This window comes from Sciurus carolinensis, chromosome 4 (assembly GCF_902686445.1).
Source record: "Sciurus carolinensis chromosome 4, mSciCar1.2, whole genome shotgun sequence".
Lineage (NCBI taxonomy): Eukaryota > Metazoa > Chordata > Mammalia > Rodentia > Sciuridae > Sciurus > Sciurus carolinensis.
This window is the reverse complement of record NC_062216.1, coordinates 172,591,482-172,606,911: the sequence shown is the minus strand read 5'-3', so window position 1 is coordinate 172,606,911 and position 15,430 is coordinate 172,591,482. Positions and strand designations below refer to the sequence as shown.

At 60.4% G+C, this 15,430-nt stretch overlaps 1 protein-coding gene across 5 annotated transcripts in view; it reads left to right on the top strand.

Annotated features, from left to right (window-relative positions):
• The window catches only part of Kiaa0930 (KIAA0930 ortholog), a 32,707-nt gene extending 18,870 nt beyond the window's left edge, over window positions 1–13,837 (top strand). For 2 of the 5 annotated variants that reach the window (XM_047550700.1, XM_047550696.1), the window contains 8 exons: window positions 3,418–3,543; window positions 3,621–3,698; window positions 3,992–4,117; window positions 5,189–5,329; window positions 5,842–6,036; window positions 8,490–8,652; window positions 9,564–9,722; window positions 10,121–13,837. In XM_047550700.1, the coding sequence (XP_047406656.1) occupies window positions 3,418–3,543; window positions 3,621–3,698; window positions 3,992–4,117; window positions 5,189–5,329; window positions 5,842–6,036; window positions 8,490–8,652; window positions 9,564–9,722; window positions 10,121–10,161 (1,029 nt within the window). In that variant the 3' untranslated portion in view covers window positions 10,162–13,837. The remainder of the gene's footprint in view (window positions 1–3,417; window positions 3,544–3,620; window positions 3,699–3,991; window positions 4,118–5,188; window positions 5,330–5,841; window positions 6,037–8,489; window positions 8,653–9,563; window positions 9,723–10,120) is intronic. The other 3 variants (XM_047550697.1, XM_047550699.1, XM_047550698.1) reach the window with 3 other exon arrangements.
• The last annotated feature ends 1,593 nt before the right edge of the window (window positions 13,838–15,430 follow it).

Genomic DNA, 15,430 nt, shown 5'->3' with positions numbered 1-15,430 from the left:
ACCTGCCTTGAAGGTGCTGCTGCTGCTTCCTGCTGGCCGCGCGTGTTCCATAGACGGGACACAGGCCGCCTCTGTGCCTCTTGGTCTCAGTGACTCCCAGCGACTTGGCAGGGGAGGCAGCGGGGAAACCGGGATTTGGAGATGCAGCGACTCACTGAGGTGTTTCCTCAGTGAGCAGAAGTGTGTGTAGGAGTTGAAACAAATTTAGCTGCTTTTGAACTTCAGTGGCTGGTCACATATTTAAGCAGCCCTATGCCAAGCATGGAAGGGATTCGCTTTCCTCAAAAACAAAGCCAGGTCCGAGCCCCGTGGCTTGCCCAGCCTCTGAGCCATGCTTGCTCGTGCAGCCAGCACTTGCGGCCCTGGCCTGCCACCCGTCTGCATTGAGAGCCTGTGGACAGGCCAGTGGACAGGCCTAGGAGCCTGTGGCAAAGGAGCCATTGTGCCTTCCCCCTAGGCTAACCTTGGAGGGACCAGCAGGAGATCATGAACCACTGTCCAGAGAAGCAGAAGAGCCAAGTGGGGGAGGGCCTGGAGAAGTGGCATGGCCAGTGGATGGGACTTGGGGACAGGGAGGGTGTGGAGGCCTGGCAGAGCAGTTACAGTGGTGGGTGAGCAGCGCAGGGCAGCGCCAGGAAGCCCCGTGGTGGGGTGGGGAGGAGGCCTGACTGGTGGAGCCATCTAGCAAGTGTTGGTGGTGGGACCTCATTCTGCCACCTCACCTGTCCTGACAGGCAGTCAAAATCAGCTTCCTGGACCAGTGTGGCCCCTGATTGTTGTGTGACGTGTCCACAGTCATCTCTTAGGCTCAGGCCTTACTCCATAAGGGTAGGCCCTGCTGTCTTGGATCCATGGGTGGCTGGAAGGTTTGGGTGATGTGACACAGAGGTGCTCTTGGCAGGACACAGCTGGTGTGTGGAGCACTCCCTGCTCCAGCCTCAGCGTGGCCCTGGTGCAGGGACCTCTGCCCTATAGTCACACTCAGGAGGTGGATGCCCTTGTCTGCCCAGCAGGGAGCAGCCGAGGGTGGCCCCAGTCACGCCAGCCTATCAGTCTCTGCTGGAGTCAGGTTGCAAGGAATTCTTTTTGTGAAATGTTGGTCTCCTTCTCAAGGCAAAGGCTGCTGTGACCAGAGGCTCTAAAGAGGATGGGCACATGCAGCCATTCTTGTCTTCAGTTCCAGGAGAGGTCACCGCTCTGGTCAGGAGGGCAGGGGTGGACAGGTCTGTGTGCCCTGGAGAGGCCGGTGTGGAGAGAGAGGATTGCCGGAGAAGTGGGTGGAGAAGTGAGAGGTGTGAGCCCTCCTCAGGGCAGGCGCGGCCCTGGGCCCGGACTGAGGAGTTTGGAACGGGAGGGCAGGGCTGCGTGCCCGTGCTCCTGAAGACTTGGGGGTGTTGAGGCCCCCAGGAGCACTGCATTCACGGTGAGCCGTGTGCAAGTGCCCTTTGCCCCAGCATCGCAGCACAGAAGTGACCCAGAGCTGGTCACTGACTTTAGGAAGGCCCCCGTCTGATGGGACAGCAGGCGTCAAGGCCAGTACAGAGCCCCTAGTGCTCTGATGGTGGGAAGAACAGGGACCGGGGGGCTGCAGAAAAGAAGTGACATCTATCCATAGAGTCATAGGACAGAGGGCAGCTGTGGACTGAAGGAAGACACTGGGGAGGGACTAGCACCTGTATTATGGGAGGGTGGTGCCAGGTACCTGTGACTAGGGTGTGACAAGGTGTGACATGGCATCAACATAGTGCCTTGCCTGGGTGGCATCTGGTGCGGTATGTGGAGGGCCAAGATCTGCCCAGAATCCCCCTGTATGGGCATTTTTTATAGCTCACCAGGCGGCAGTGCAGAGGACGGCCTGCAGGGGGCGTGCTGGCAGCACAAGCACGGAGCCCCGCCCCGCCGAGAACAAATGGCAGGCTAGCTTTGTCTGGGGAGCCTGCGCACTGAGAGCCTTCTGCGGAAAGCTTGGAGCAGCATCCCACTCCCTCCCACTCTTCCCCATCCCACTGGTACCCGGTTGCCATGGTAACCAGATGGGCTAGTGGAGGAGGGTGGATGGGAGAGCCAGTGCTGCAGTGTGGGTGGGCGCAGGATGCTGGGATCTCTGCCCCCTGCTGCAGGGACACGTTGGGAATCCTGACCCAGCCCGCGCCCGGAGAGTGTCCTGGATTCCCTACACTGTTCACAACACCCTGGATGAAATACTCCCAGCGGCCCGTCCCCGGCAGTGATGCGCCCTGGCATCTGTTAGTGGCCTACTCTGCTGTGGCCCATGAGTGTGTTACTGTCACTCCCATTGACACCCTGAGCAATCCTGGGGTACAGATGATCTTAAACCCTCTCACAGGAAAGCCAAAGCTCAGGGACAGGGCAGAGCCTGCCTTGGATCTCCCCGCTCCTGGTGGCCCAGCTCTGCTCCGGCTGCCTTTGCTCCTTCAGTAGGTTTTCTTGAGCATATCGGGCACGTGGCGAAGCTCACAGACCAGCATAGCTGGATGGTCTCAGTGGGAGCACCCAGGTTCACCAGCCCCCAAGAGCCAGGCACACCTGAGGCCCCTGGCTGCCCTCAGCTACCTCCTTCCACTGGGGCAGACCTGGCTTCTCGCACCCTGGTCCTGGAGTTGCTGCTTCCTCTGTGTCACCTGGGGCCGTGCCTGCTGACTCGGTGGCTCCTGCTGTTCCCCTGAGTGTACCAGCCAGGGCAATGAAGTGAGGCCTCGAGCAGCAACAGCCTGGGGCCCGGGGACCCAGCTCAGAGCTCGGGGGACTTTCCTCGCTGCACAGGCCGTGGGAAGTGGCAGTCCTGCCCTCAGGAGGAGGCCATCTCTGCATGGGTCCCAGCTCTGCCTCTGGGTGGACAGACCTGCACACTGTGAGAGACCGAGGCACTGCCTCGCTGGGGCGGCTGGTGCTCCTTGGTGCGCTCCTGGGCCTCACCAGGATCCAGACAGGAGGCCTTGGCAGGACAGGCCCATCAACCCCCGCTTTTGACTTCCCCAGTGCACGCCTCAGTGCACGGGAGGTGCAGGTGGAGCTCTCGTTTCTCTCATGCGTGTGTATCATTCCACTGCCAGTAAGTTTGACCTTCATCTGTTACAATAGGATTGACAATTCTTGCCTTCCAGGGATATCTTTAGGTCCAAAAAATATGTAATTTGTAACCCGACCGCTCCTGGCTGTCATTAATGACACCTGGCAGACATGATCTTTTTAAATCATCACAATGACTTTGAGAGGAAGATGCTGGCATTGTACAGATGAGGAAACCTAGGCTCCAAGAGGAGAACGGATGACCTGGAGGTCACAGAGCTAGAGTGCTGGGGAGCGGGAGTGGGAGGCCTTGGTCGGTTCTGCACTTGGTCCGCACAGCGCTGGGAGCACAGGTACCCGCGCACTCACCTCTGCCCCTTGCCGCAGCAGGCTGAGGCTGAGCCCGAGGTGGAGGTGGAGGTGTACCGGCGGGACTCCAAGAAGTTGCCGGGGCTGGGAGACCCTGACATCGACTGGGAGGAGAGCGTGTGCCTGAATCTCATCCTGCAGAAGGTACGGGTGCGGCAGGGCGGGCTTTGCGTGGGTTGAGAGAAGTGACCCTGTGCACACTCACGTGTGCTCTGTTCCAGCTGGACTACATGGTGACCTGTGCAGTGTGCACGCGTGCCGATGGAGGTGACATTCACATCCATAAGAAGAAATCCCAGGTGAGCCCTGGTTCGAGAGCCCCCGGGCCTCCCATCTGCCTGTCAGTCCAGGGCTGCTCGTGTTTATGTGGGGAGGACATGTCTCCTCCTCCTCATCTCCCTGCCCCTGAGGCGAGGGGCATGACTGCAGCGCATGGGGTCCTGTGTCCCAGGCAAGGAGCATGCACCCGGGTCTTGGCATGCAGCTCCTTCAGAGCGGCTCTCTGGCTTTGGACAGGCTCTGAGCAGTGTGGCCATGACAGCCTGTGCCTGGAGTAGCCCTAGGCCTGCCTGCAAGGTGGGCCCTCTCTCAGCTCTTGGAATCTGCTTTCTTTCAGCAAGTGTTTGCATCCCCCAGCAAGCACCCCATGGACAGCAAAGGGGAAGAATCCAAGATGAGTTACCCCAACATCTTCTTCATGATTGACAACTTCGAGGAGGTGAGTTGCTTGCAGCTGGCTGCTCTTTCCTTGGCTCCGCTCCAGGAGGCGCAGGGCCAGGACCTTCTGGCACAGGAGGTGCTGGGCGCCTGGGTTGGTCCAGAGGCAGCCAGTATGGCCTCTCTTCCCCGTGTCTGACTTGGGACAGGTGAGTTCACCCAGCCTCATCTACAGAGTGAGTATGATGTCACTGTGACCTACGTGCCCATGAGGGTGGATGACGCAAGAGCTGCTGGGTGCCTGCCTCCTGGGCGGGGGAGTCTTTGTCATTTCCTCTGACCACAAATGAGCATCTTCATGCCTGTGCCACCTTGGAATCCTGGGGTGTCGCACGGGGTCGGGCCTCAGAAGTTATCTGGGACAAGCCTGTGTTTAAAGGCTGGGAAAATGGGGCTTGCTGGCCAGAGGGCCCCGGGCGGAGCAGGAAGGATGCTCAGCCCGGCTCGAGGCCCTGGGAGTGGTCCCTGTGCTTACCCAGTGGCGGCGAGGTTCCCTGGGAGAACCCATGGGGAAGGCGGACATGGCTTTTGGGGCCCCTGAGCACCTGAGGCTCAGAGAGGTGATGTGCCCTCCCTAGCTCACACAGCAAAGCTGTTTGCATCTGCGTTCCAGCCCTAGGAATAGCAGCTCAGAGAGGCAGCATGTGGTCACTGTCAGTGCTGCCGACCTTTGACTTGAGCCCAGGGCCCCGTTCAGGGCAGGTGGGCCAGGCAGGGCCGGGCTGCACTGCTCGTGTCGGGAGGTGCCCAGGTGGCAGGCAGACTTGTGCCCTGTCCCACTTGCTTACAGAGGAGGCGTATGCAGGGCCTGGCCCTCCACATGGCCCAGTGGGGGCTGCACCCTCCAGTCCTAGAGTTCCTGCTGCAGCCCTGCCCAGTGGGCACTGTCCCGAGGGTCTCCGATGGGCTGGGAGGAACTGGGGGGCTGTGGACAGCTGTCGCCTTCTCCGCCAGCGTCTTCACCTGCAAAGTGGGGCTTTGCTAGCAGACCATCCCTGCACTGGGTGGGCTGCAGGCCTGGTGGTGACAGGTGACGCTCCACACCCCCTCTCCTCTCTGTGCCCCTCCTCAGGTGTTCAGCGACATGACCGTGGGGGAAGGAGAGATGGTGTGTGTGGAGTTGGTGGCCAGTGACAAGACCAACACGTTCCAGGGGGTCATCTTCCAGGGCTCTATCCGCTACGAGGCGCTCAAGAAAGTGTACGACAACCGGGTGAGTGCAGCCCATGCTGGTCCGGCCCTCTGTCCTGCGTGGGCACCTGTAGCTGTCTGTGCTGCGACTGCCCCTCAGGCACCTCTCAGCTGGCCCTGGCCTAGGCTGCCCTAGGGGGTCTTCCTTTCCCCTCCTCCTCCCTCTGTCCCATGAGCCCCTGGCTTCCCCTTGCCTGTTTCTGGGGACAGCCCAGCCCAGAAACTGGCCCTGACTGCCCACTGCAGGGAGGGAACCCAGCTGCGCCTGTGTGGCGGGGCCGTCTGGAGGCCAGCGCCTCTCCCAGCCTGGGGCGGGGTCAGCGTTCGGGCCCTGGAGCTGGCCCGTCCTGGCCTGCCCTAGCCTGTGGCACGGGCGCTCAGGGCACGCACTGCCCGTGAGATTGGGCTGGAGTCACTGGGCCCGTCCCTCCCCAGGAGCCATCAGGGCTGGTCACCTGGTTGCCTGTGTCCCGAGGGGGAGGCCTGTGGCGCAGCCCCCACCGCCTGGCTCAGACCACGTTCCTCCTGCCGTAGGTGAGTGTGGCCGCTCGCATGGCCCAGAAGATGTCCTTTGGCTTCTACAAGTACAACAACATGGAGTTTGTGCGCATGAAGGGGCCCCAGGGAAAGGGCCATGCTGAGATGGCCGTCAGCCGTGTGTCCACTGGCGACACGTCCCCCTGTGGGACTGAAGAGGACTCCAGCCCCGCGTCACCCATGCATGAGCGGGTACGGGCTAACGGCGGGGGGCGGGGCCTCCTGTCCCCATCCCAGCCCTGGGAGGTGGGCACCATCACTCCCACCCAGCAGGAGGCCGAGGCTCAGAGAGGCAGGCGCCTTGTCCAAGGTCACACAGCAGCTGGGCCTGGGTCAGAGCTCATCCTGCTTCTCTGAGCTGCCACCGCAGCCAGGCTGAGTCCCCGCTGGCTGTGGACACAGGAGTCTGACCAGAAAGCCAGGCCTAGCCCTGGTGCCTGCCTGGCTACACCTGCTGGGCGAGGTGGCCAAGGGAGCTCTGGCTGTTGAGTCGGATGGGGAGGATGGTGAGCTGGCCTTCCTGTGGCCCCCCAGCGTGGGCCAGAGAGCACAGCAGCCCCGCAGCACCGGCTCCTCGTGGGCCTCTGTGTGGGGGTAGAATCCCTGCCCACAGGCCTGGAACCCAGGCTACTGCCCAGATCACACAGCTCTTGGGGACAGCCCCGGGCCCGAGGCACCCTGCCTGTAGGGTGGAGAGCTGAGGTCAGCAGCAGCTTCACCCCCAGGGCTCAGGTGGACAAGGCCTCTGCCTACCGGCTTTCCTGCTGTGCTTGGGTCTCCAGAAGGAAGGCTGCCCAGAGCTGGGCCCTGGCAGGACACAGGCAGGCTGAGAGACGCGCGTGCTTGGCACCATGGGCTCCTCGCCTTCCAGCCACAGCTTCGCCTTCAAACGCCTGCCTCTCAGGTGTGCGTGGGAGGCGCCGAGGCACCCCTCACCGATCGCTCTGGCCAGCGTGGAGGGACTGGCCTGCGAGGCACTTCTCAGACGGAGTGGCCTGGTGGTCTCTGGCTGCCGGTGTGCTAGGCGTGTGGCCCTCGGGCACGTGTGGCACTGCCCAGGAACCTGTGGCGAGGGAGCGCGTGCCTGAGCGTTGATTCTGTAAAAGGATCCTAACTGATTACCTCCAGGGCCTCAAGCGTTGGTTTTCTTGCTTTTCTGCACGACTTTTTTAAAAGTCTGCTCAGTCAGTGTGTTTTTAAGACAGGCAAGTGCCGCGTTCCGTGAAGGTGGGTGGGACAGCGGCCCCCTTGCCTTTGGAATGGAGCTGGCTTATATTTCTGAGATGAGGGGCCTGATTCTTCCTGGCCCTGAATGGCCCACTGGGACCCTGAAAAGATGTGTGTGGAAGTTGGTGTGAAGCTGTGGCCTGCTCCCTGGGCTGGACACTGGGTGCTGAGAGACCACAGAGTGTCACCAGACCTACCCAAACCTCCATTTCCTCATCTCCCAGGTGGTGTGGCTGCAAGGAGCCCTGGGCCCTGGGGTCGCACAGGCAGCCAGGCCTGAGCCCTGGGGACCCTGCTCATCACTCCCGTCCTGTCACACGTCCTCCTGTACCCAGAGGCCACCTGTAACTAGCGCGGGCCACAAATGCAGACTGTGTGTATTGTAGCTTCTGGTGTTTGTTTTTTTATCTTTTAAACCTTCCCGGCTTGTGGGAGGACCGTCTGGAGCCCAGCAGCCGCCGGGACTTTGGTGGATGTCGGAGCTGTGACGAGGAGGCCGATGCGGTCTCGAAGTCTCGGTCCCAGCTCGTCCTGCTGCTCTGATTCTTGTTTGCATGGGGAGGAGGGAGGAGATGGGCCAAGTTCCCTCTGCCTGGAACGCCCTTCCCCCCCTTCTTCACCTGGCGAACTCCTACTCGTCCTTCAAGACCCAGCTCAAGTGCACCTCCTCCAGGAAGCCTACCCTGATTTCCCAGGCTGCTGATCCCTCTGCCTCTGTCTTCTGTGTCCTGTGCTTCCCATTCTGTCTCAGCGGCCCGCATGCTGTCTGTGGTCGTCACTCTCTGAGTCTGGCACCCCAACAGACTGTGAGCTCCTTGAGGGCAGGGACCTGAGTCTGTGCCTGGGTGTGCCAGCCTGGCCCGAGTGGGCGTGGCTGGCAGGCGAGTGGAACCTGCCATGCTCTGGAGGGAGGAGCGGAGACCCGGCTCGGAGCTGCTCAGCCGAGCACTTCTTGGGAAGGGGCTGTGCGCAGGAGGGAGGGGCCTCGCGGGCTGGGCGAGCGGGATGCTGGCTGCAGTCCTGGTTTTGCCCCCAGGCCGCCGGCTGACCTGAGGCAAGTCAAGGTCGCTGTCCTGTCTTCCTTTCCTCGCCGCCGTCCGATGGGCTAGTGCCAGCCCCCGGCAGCAGCCCAAGGCGCCTCGGCTTGACCCAGGCACACGGCCACCCTGTGCTCTGGCGCCCTCACTGGTGGAGGCCGGGAAGGTGGCAGTGGGCTTCCTCCTTGGACCACACGGTTGCCCGGGCATTCCGTCCTTGGAAGGATGGCTGTGCTTGGGCTGGGATCGGTGGCCACAGCCCACTGGCCACTCCCCTGGGGCTTGGAGCCCAGTTGTTTGAGGGCAGGACATGAGTGGCCCTGGGGACCCATGACCCCTGCTGCTCTTGCTGCTCCAGTGACTTGGGCTCCTTGTTCCCAGGTGACCTCCTTCAGCACTCCCCCAACCCCGGAGAGGAACAACCGGCCTGCCTTCTTCTCCCCGTCCCTCAAGAGGAAGGTGCCCCGGAGCCGGATCACCGAGATGAAGAAGTCTCATTCGGCCAACGACAGCGAGGAGTTTTTCCGGGAGGACGACGGTGGAGGTGAGCCTGGCCCGGGGCTGCCCCGAGCTGGCCGGTTGCCTCTCTCCGGTCTAGACGAGTGATCGGTGGTGCCACCTGCAGGCGCTGCTGGGCTGGGGCACCGTGCAGACAGCCGTGAGGCCACCTGTGCATCTGCGTCTCCCACACGCTGGCCTCTCTGTGTCCGCAGTGGTCACGGCTGCCAGGGGGCTGGCCCACCAGAAACCGGTCCTCTTCTCTTGTGGGTCAGGGGAAGGCCCCAGAGGGGCAGGGAAGTGGGCTGCAGGCACAGGGCGGCAAGTCCTGGCGCGCTCTGCTGGTGAGGCCTGGCGTCCTTCCCGAACCCAGGGCCAGCGGGTGTGGGCCAGCCCACGTGTCAGTGAACGAGGGGAAGTTCCGGGGCATCGTCCCACGGGCCCCAGGAGGGAGCAGGCTCGTCCCGACCCTAGCCCAGGGCCAGGGGACTCAGCGCTGACCTCGACCTGCTCTTAGGGGACTTGGGCAAGCCTCCCCACGCTGGTTCATCCCTGTCGTGGTGGGAAGTGCTCACAGCACCTGGCCTGCCTCCCAGGGGCAGTTCTCCCAGCCGGGCCCAGAGGTCTGTCCTGCTGCACCCATGGCCTGTGGTTGGCAGTGCCTAATCCGGGCACAGACAGGGCACAGGGAAGCAGAACCCCTCCAGGAGACTCAGAGCTGGCACAGAGGAAGGGGAGGCTGGGAGAGTCAGGGGAGTCTCCCTGGAGGTGGAGGAGTGGACAAGGTGCTGAAGGACGAAGGTGAGGGGCAAGCAGCTCGGCCTGTGTGGGTGCCGGTGGGGGCTGTAGCAGTGCCCAGGACATAGTCAGCTGGTACTGGCCTGGCCTGGGGATCTGTCCTGCAGCTCCTCCTGGGTCCCCTCGGTTGGGACTCTGACCTGGCTTTCTGACCTCCAGCCGACCTGCACAATGCAACCAATCTGCGGTCCCGGTCCCTGTCTGGCACAGGACGGTCCCTGGTGGGGTCCTGGCTGAAGCTGAACAGAGCCGATGGGAACTTCCTTCTCTATGCACACCTGACATACGTCACTTTGCCGCTGCCCCGGATCTTAACAGGTGAGGCCCCTTCTCCACAGTCGCCCGGACTCCCCGGTCCTGTGACTCTGGGGCTGTCTCCCCGCAGCTCCCCAGACTTTAGGTGGGCTGCAGCTTTTCCAGAACCAGGGTGCCCCTCTGCACCCCTGCCTGCAGTTCTTGCTGTCCCCTCGAGTGGCTGCAGTTCCGGGTGTCACCGTGGGCTTGGCTCTGCTCTCGGGCCTGCCGCCCTGAGGCAAGGGCTCTGGAGTGGGGCTGCTCCTTCCTCGCCCCGTATCCAGGCTCTGCAGCTGCTCCGGGGGCCTTTCTGCCGGGCAGGTGATGGTGTGTGGCCACCGTGGGCTCCTCCTCTGATCCGCCGTGGCCAGGCATGGTGGTTGAGAGTCCCTGACCCCCTGCTCCCCTCCTGCTGGCCCTAGACATCCTGGAGGTACGGCAGAAGCCCATCCTGATGACCTAGCGTGTGTGGAGCCTGCGCGGAGCCCCGGCCCTGCTCAGCCCTGGGAGTGCTGCCAAGTGCCTACCTGTCACCGCCACCGGGGTCTTCTGTGACAAGCCAGCTCTGGAGCCACAGCCAGGCGGGGCCGCTCGACTCCCGGGGCCAGGGCCGACTCTAGAACACCAGCCCAAACTGAAGTGCCTCGTACTCCTCCCTGCTGGCTCTGCTCCCTGTGCCGCCATTCGCCACCCCCCAGCCCACCTCTGGAGAGAGATGCCAAGAGGCCACAGGGGCAGCCAGTGTGGGAATGTGCCCAGACCCCCTGACCTGGCTCACAGCTGGCAGGCAGGACCCACCCCGCGGTGCTCAGGGTCCCAGGGAAGCCCAGCGGAGGATCTCCAAAGCAGTACCACCACACTGGCCTCCAGCCTGTCCAGCGCACCCTCCCTCGTTACCGTGTCACGAGAGGTCACGCAGGAAGGTGGGGACAATGGGACATGCTGCTGGACGCTGTGCTGGGCTGGAGCACTGCACTCGCCCGATGCCAGAACAGCCTGGACCAAGCCAGAGCGGCCTTCCGCTTCCAGCCAAAGAACCACCACACACCCAACCCGGACACGGCCCCCAGGCCTCAGCTGGAGGGTCCCGCAGAATCTGGATTCTTTGGGCAGGTGGGAGGGCTTGGTGGCCAGTGTCTGATGTGCGCGGGGTTGGCCTCCTCTCAGGAAGGCCTAGGCAGATCCGCAACCTGAGGCTGGAGAGGGGCTGGGCGTCCTCTCCCCTCCCCTGGTCTTCTTTGGCTAGGGTGCTGGTCCCATTTCTCCGACCAGCTCCCTGGGCAAAGGGGGATGCTCAGCTGGGTGTGCACAGCAGGTGCAGGGCAGGCCAGCCGCCGGTGTTCGGGCTGCCAGCCTGGCCTTCCCTAGCGCGAAGGAGCCACATCCGGTGACGCGCGGTGTGCCCTCGTGAGCAGAGGCCTCCCCACCCCAGGGAACAGACTGGAAGCTGGCTCTTGGTTGCCGTGCTGGTCTGAAGTCCCCGTACTGCTCCGCAGAGGCAGAGTGGAGCACGCCCTCCCCTCTGCGTGTTCTGCGGGCTCCCGGAGGGGCCCTCCTGCCGGGCCTCCTCTGGATCTTGTGTGTTGTATTAAAGACGAGCTGTCGTGCTGCACTCTGCCTGCGTCTGCCGCTGCGACGGGGCGACTCCACCTACCTCAGCCGAGTCTCCAGGGTCAGTGTGCCGCTGGGCCAGGTGCCCTCCGTCCTTCCACCTGGAGTGGGTGGTGGTTGGGTGACTGCTCGGGAGGCCTGTCCCCTTCACGACGACCTATGTGGATGTTGACCTTCTCCAGCGTCCAGCCCAGGCCGGAAACGCAGCTCAGCTCTGCTGGTTGCATGTGCTGTCCAGCATCTAGGGCGGCAGTCAGGTCAGGCCCCAGAGTTCCCTGGGAGCTGGCCCGAGTCCGCACACTGTTCTGCGGGGTGCCTGGTGTCATTCCCATCTGTGTCCAGGACAGCCAGAGTACACCTGGTGCCTCAAGAACTTTCCCCTGCTCATTCTGGGGTCTGTGGACTTGTGAACTGGGTCTCGGGAGAAATAAAGCCCTGCTGTGTCTTCCACAGAGGGATGAAGCTGTCCAGGATGGGCAGCGGGCGGTGGTTCCTCTGCTGTGAGATGGGGTGGCTGAGGACCAGCTGAAGGCACGTGAAAGTGCTTCGCAGGTCACAGATGGGCAGGTGTCTCAGGTCACGCCCGAGAGTGTAAAAGCAGGTGCACAGGAGCACTTAGGTTTGGCGAGGCCGCTGGAGGGTCAGCGTGGTGACAGGTCGAGCTGGGCTTCAGCCTGCAGCTTGGACACACGGGTGGGTGACCATCTGCTGGTCTGTCTTTTAAGCCCTTCTCCGGAGTCGGCCAGGCCGAAGCCGCCGCGCTCGCTCGGCGAGGCTGGCTTTTTCAGACGAGAGCTCGCCGGAAGCGGGCCCGAAAGCCTGGCGGCGCACAGCGCTGCTTCCTGAAGGCCGTCCTTCACTTTTCTGGGAATGCCTGTCCCTCAAGTAGCACAGGGTGACAGAAGCAAGCATACGTCCTAACTGGGAGGCCCAGGTGCCAGGTTTCAGGCATTAAGGAAACTGGGCTTTTTTTATTCTTATTTTTTTCAAATCATCACCGGGACCCTGCGCCCCGGCAGGCCCCTCACCTCCCGCCAGCGCCTGACACTGCAGGTGGCAGTGGCACTGCCTCCCAGTCCCACTGGGACTCCTGGGTGCCTGAAAAAGCTGCCAGGCTCACTTTGTCAAAGGATATCATTTAAAACACGCCTTAGCAGAGAAGAGGTCAGAAGAACAAACAGCAAGGCAGGCCCCAACCAGTGGCGCGGCGCAGAGGGGTGACATCCGGCCGCTCTCGCAGGATTCGGTTTCTGTGCAGCAGTGACAGACCAGAAGGTGTGCTCCTAGTGGGATCTTTCTCAAAAAATCTAGCTAGAACCAAACAGGATGTTTCTCCTGTTTAATCACAAGTACATTAGTTAGTGGGAGGCATTAGAAGGCGTTTCCATCCCTGATTCTAGTGACTGAATCTTGAAAATACATGACAGTGTCATTCCTGGTGGGTTTAAATCCTCGGCCAACATTCTTCAAAGGCCTTTATATTAGAAATCTGCCAACTTGATATTGAACGTGGTGGGTTTCACCTGGAAATATATTCCCTTCAGGTTAACTGGAATTTGGTTTCACATCCAGCCTCAAAAATCAGGTCCCTCAACATCATGTGGCTTCTCCCTGTCAGGCTGGCTCTCATCTTTGTACCAGAAAGCAGCTCAAGAAAACCATCCCAACAGGACAAGGACTCGAGTGCACGTGCACGTGCCCTTGGGCCTGAAGGGAAGCAGCCCTTGGAGGGGTCGGCAACAGCCCCTCCAGGGAGAGCTGCTCCAAGTGCCACCCTGTCCCTCTGCAGACAACCCCTGGGAGTTAGGGTATGACAGACCTGCTTTTCTTACTTCACTTGTCACTGACTTGATGCTGAATGATCATCGGTGGAAACAGAATCCTCCAGCCCTTTCTCTTGAGCCCACTTCTTGGCCACCACACAAGCCAGATCATTTGACACCTGTGGCCTGTGGCTGGGCCGCATCTGCAGCAGGTGGAGTCCCTAAGGGGGAGAGCGGGTGTGTGGAGAGTTTGTTTACAGCTTCCTAGCATTCCCGGTGATCAGGTCTTTTATGCTGATTCTGGGCCATGACCTCCTTCAGTCAGAAGTAGCAGCGACCCTCCAGCTCCCCCGAGTAGCTGGGAGTCCCGTCCGTTAGACCCTCTTTTGACTTGGGTCCTCCACTTTGCAGAGTTCAGAAAGTTTGCGTAAATGGGAATCTTTAGAGGTTTCCAAACTAACTCTATGTATGACGGTAATTAAATCTGCAAAGAAAATGCTGAGTGCTTTTGCCACTTGGAGGCATAACTCATGGTTTTTACAAAATATATTTTAGCAAAAACACCCTGATGGCGTACAGTGAACATACTGGCATGCTGGCTGACTGTGGCGTTTCCACGAAGGTCTGGCTAATTGGTGAGCCTCTTCCATGGCCAGCAGAAATATCTCTAGGCAGGATTTGGCAGTTAGCTTTCAGCTTTGCTGTATGATTTCATGTTTCTTTGGAAAGTTGCTTTACATATTAAAAAGTTATTTCCTCCTGGTTTACTGTTTGTTTTTGTGGTTTTTTTTTTTTTTTTTGTCTTGCTCATTTCAGGATAATTACAGATTTTAGAGCAAAGCAATAGCTTAATGATAGAAACAGTTTGCCCCACAGTCCTGAAGTGGTCTGGGGAATTTTCACAAGGCACTTCTTTGAAATGGGTGTGCTGAGGCCTGCAGAAGTCCCTGGTGCTCTGGCTAGCCATCCAGGAGTCTGCAACCAGAGCTGCCAGTTTCAGGCGTAGCTCTCCGCCCTCAGAGCGGCTCACCCTCCCAGCTGTGCTGTGGAACTTCCCAACTCCTCGCAAACATGGGCAAATCCTGCAACAGGAGCTGGGGCTGGCTTTGGGTTTTTGGCAGGCTCCCAGCAAGGGGCGGTTTGGGAGTAGGTGTTCCCTAGTGCCTGGCACCCACAGGAGGCAGGCTGCTGTGCGTGCTCACCCACACGCTCTGGGCCTCCCAGGGCCTGCTTGGTGTTCCTCCTAGGCAGAAAGGCTCCCGAGCCACCTTCCAGGCAACGGGTTTTTAGCACAGCCAGATGAACTCCTTGTCACAGGGTGCTGGGCATAAATAAGGCCCAAAAGACTGCAAAGAGCTACAGAATGGAAAGGAGGGATGGAGAAAGGGTCTGAGAAACATTTAGGAATAAAGGAAGGTCTAGACCTCTGCCTTAGAAACACGACTGGAAGGTTTCTGATGTGGCATCCCCAAGGGCCGACTGCAAGGCGGCAGCAGGAGGGAGGTGGACTGGCCACCAGGATCAAATCCTGCTTGTTAGTCGCCTTTGAAAAGTCGCCACCTGGATGGCTCCTGAAGATATGCAGGGCTTCTCTCTTGACTGGTAGTTTGAGCTGGGGCCACACTCTCACCTTGCAGCAAATGCTCCCTGGAGAACCTGGTACCGGGAAGAAAATGAAAAGGGCAAGTCCACGCCAGCGAAGGTGGACTCTTGCACCTGGCTGCTAAAATGACCAACAGCTGGGAAGTTCACAGGAGCAAGGCAGTCCCGTGACTGAAGACGGGTCCAGGGGTCTCCTTCACAGCGTCACTGACCTGCCTCCTGCCTTGGCCTCTGTGTAAGCGACAGGTTAACAAGACTTCTTTCTGGGTGTGGATGAAGGGTCTTTCATCTTGAAATCTGACTTAGTAAAACAACTAGGTTTGAAATAATTTTGATTATATTTTGAATAAACAATTTTGCTCAAGACTTTAGCTAATTTCAGAAACCAATTTAGTCATTTAATGGGCATACGTGTGTTCAAGGGCATGCTGGGAGGAGTCACGGGGATGACACCTGGACACGCCACATCACCGAGGCTGGCCGCAAAGCCAGGGCGTGGGTTTCCTCAAGGGAAACGTGGACTACCACTCGCCTGCCTGGGCAGTGACGCTGGAGAGAGACAAGGTTCCGTACCAAGGCTGACAGCTCCTGGCCACTGATAATTACTGCTGGTTCCCTCCAGAATGTGCCAGGAGGCAGCTCGTGGACCGCCTGAGCGCGAGTCTCAGGGAGGGAGCGTGCGTGCGCAGGGGTTGCCAAACTCAGCTTCGCATCAGGACCAGCTGTTCAAACCGAACGCTGGTAGTAAGATGCTTT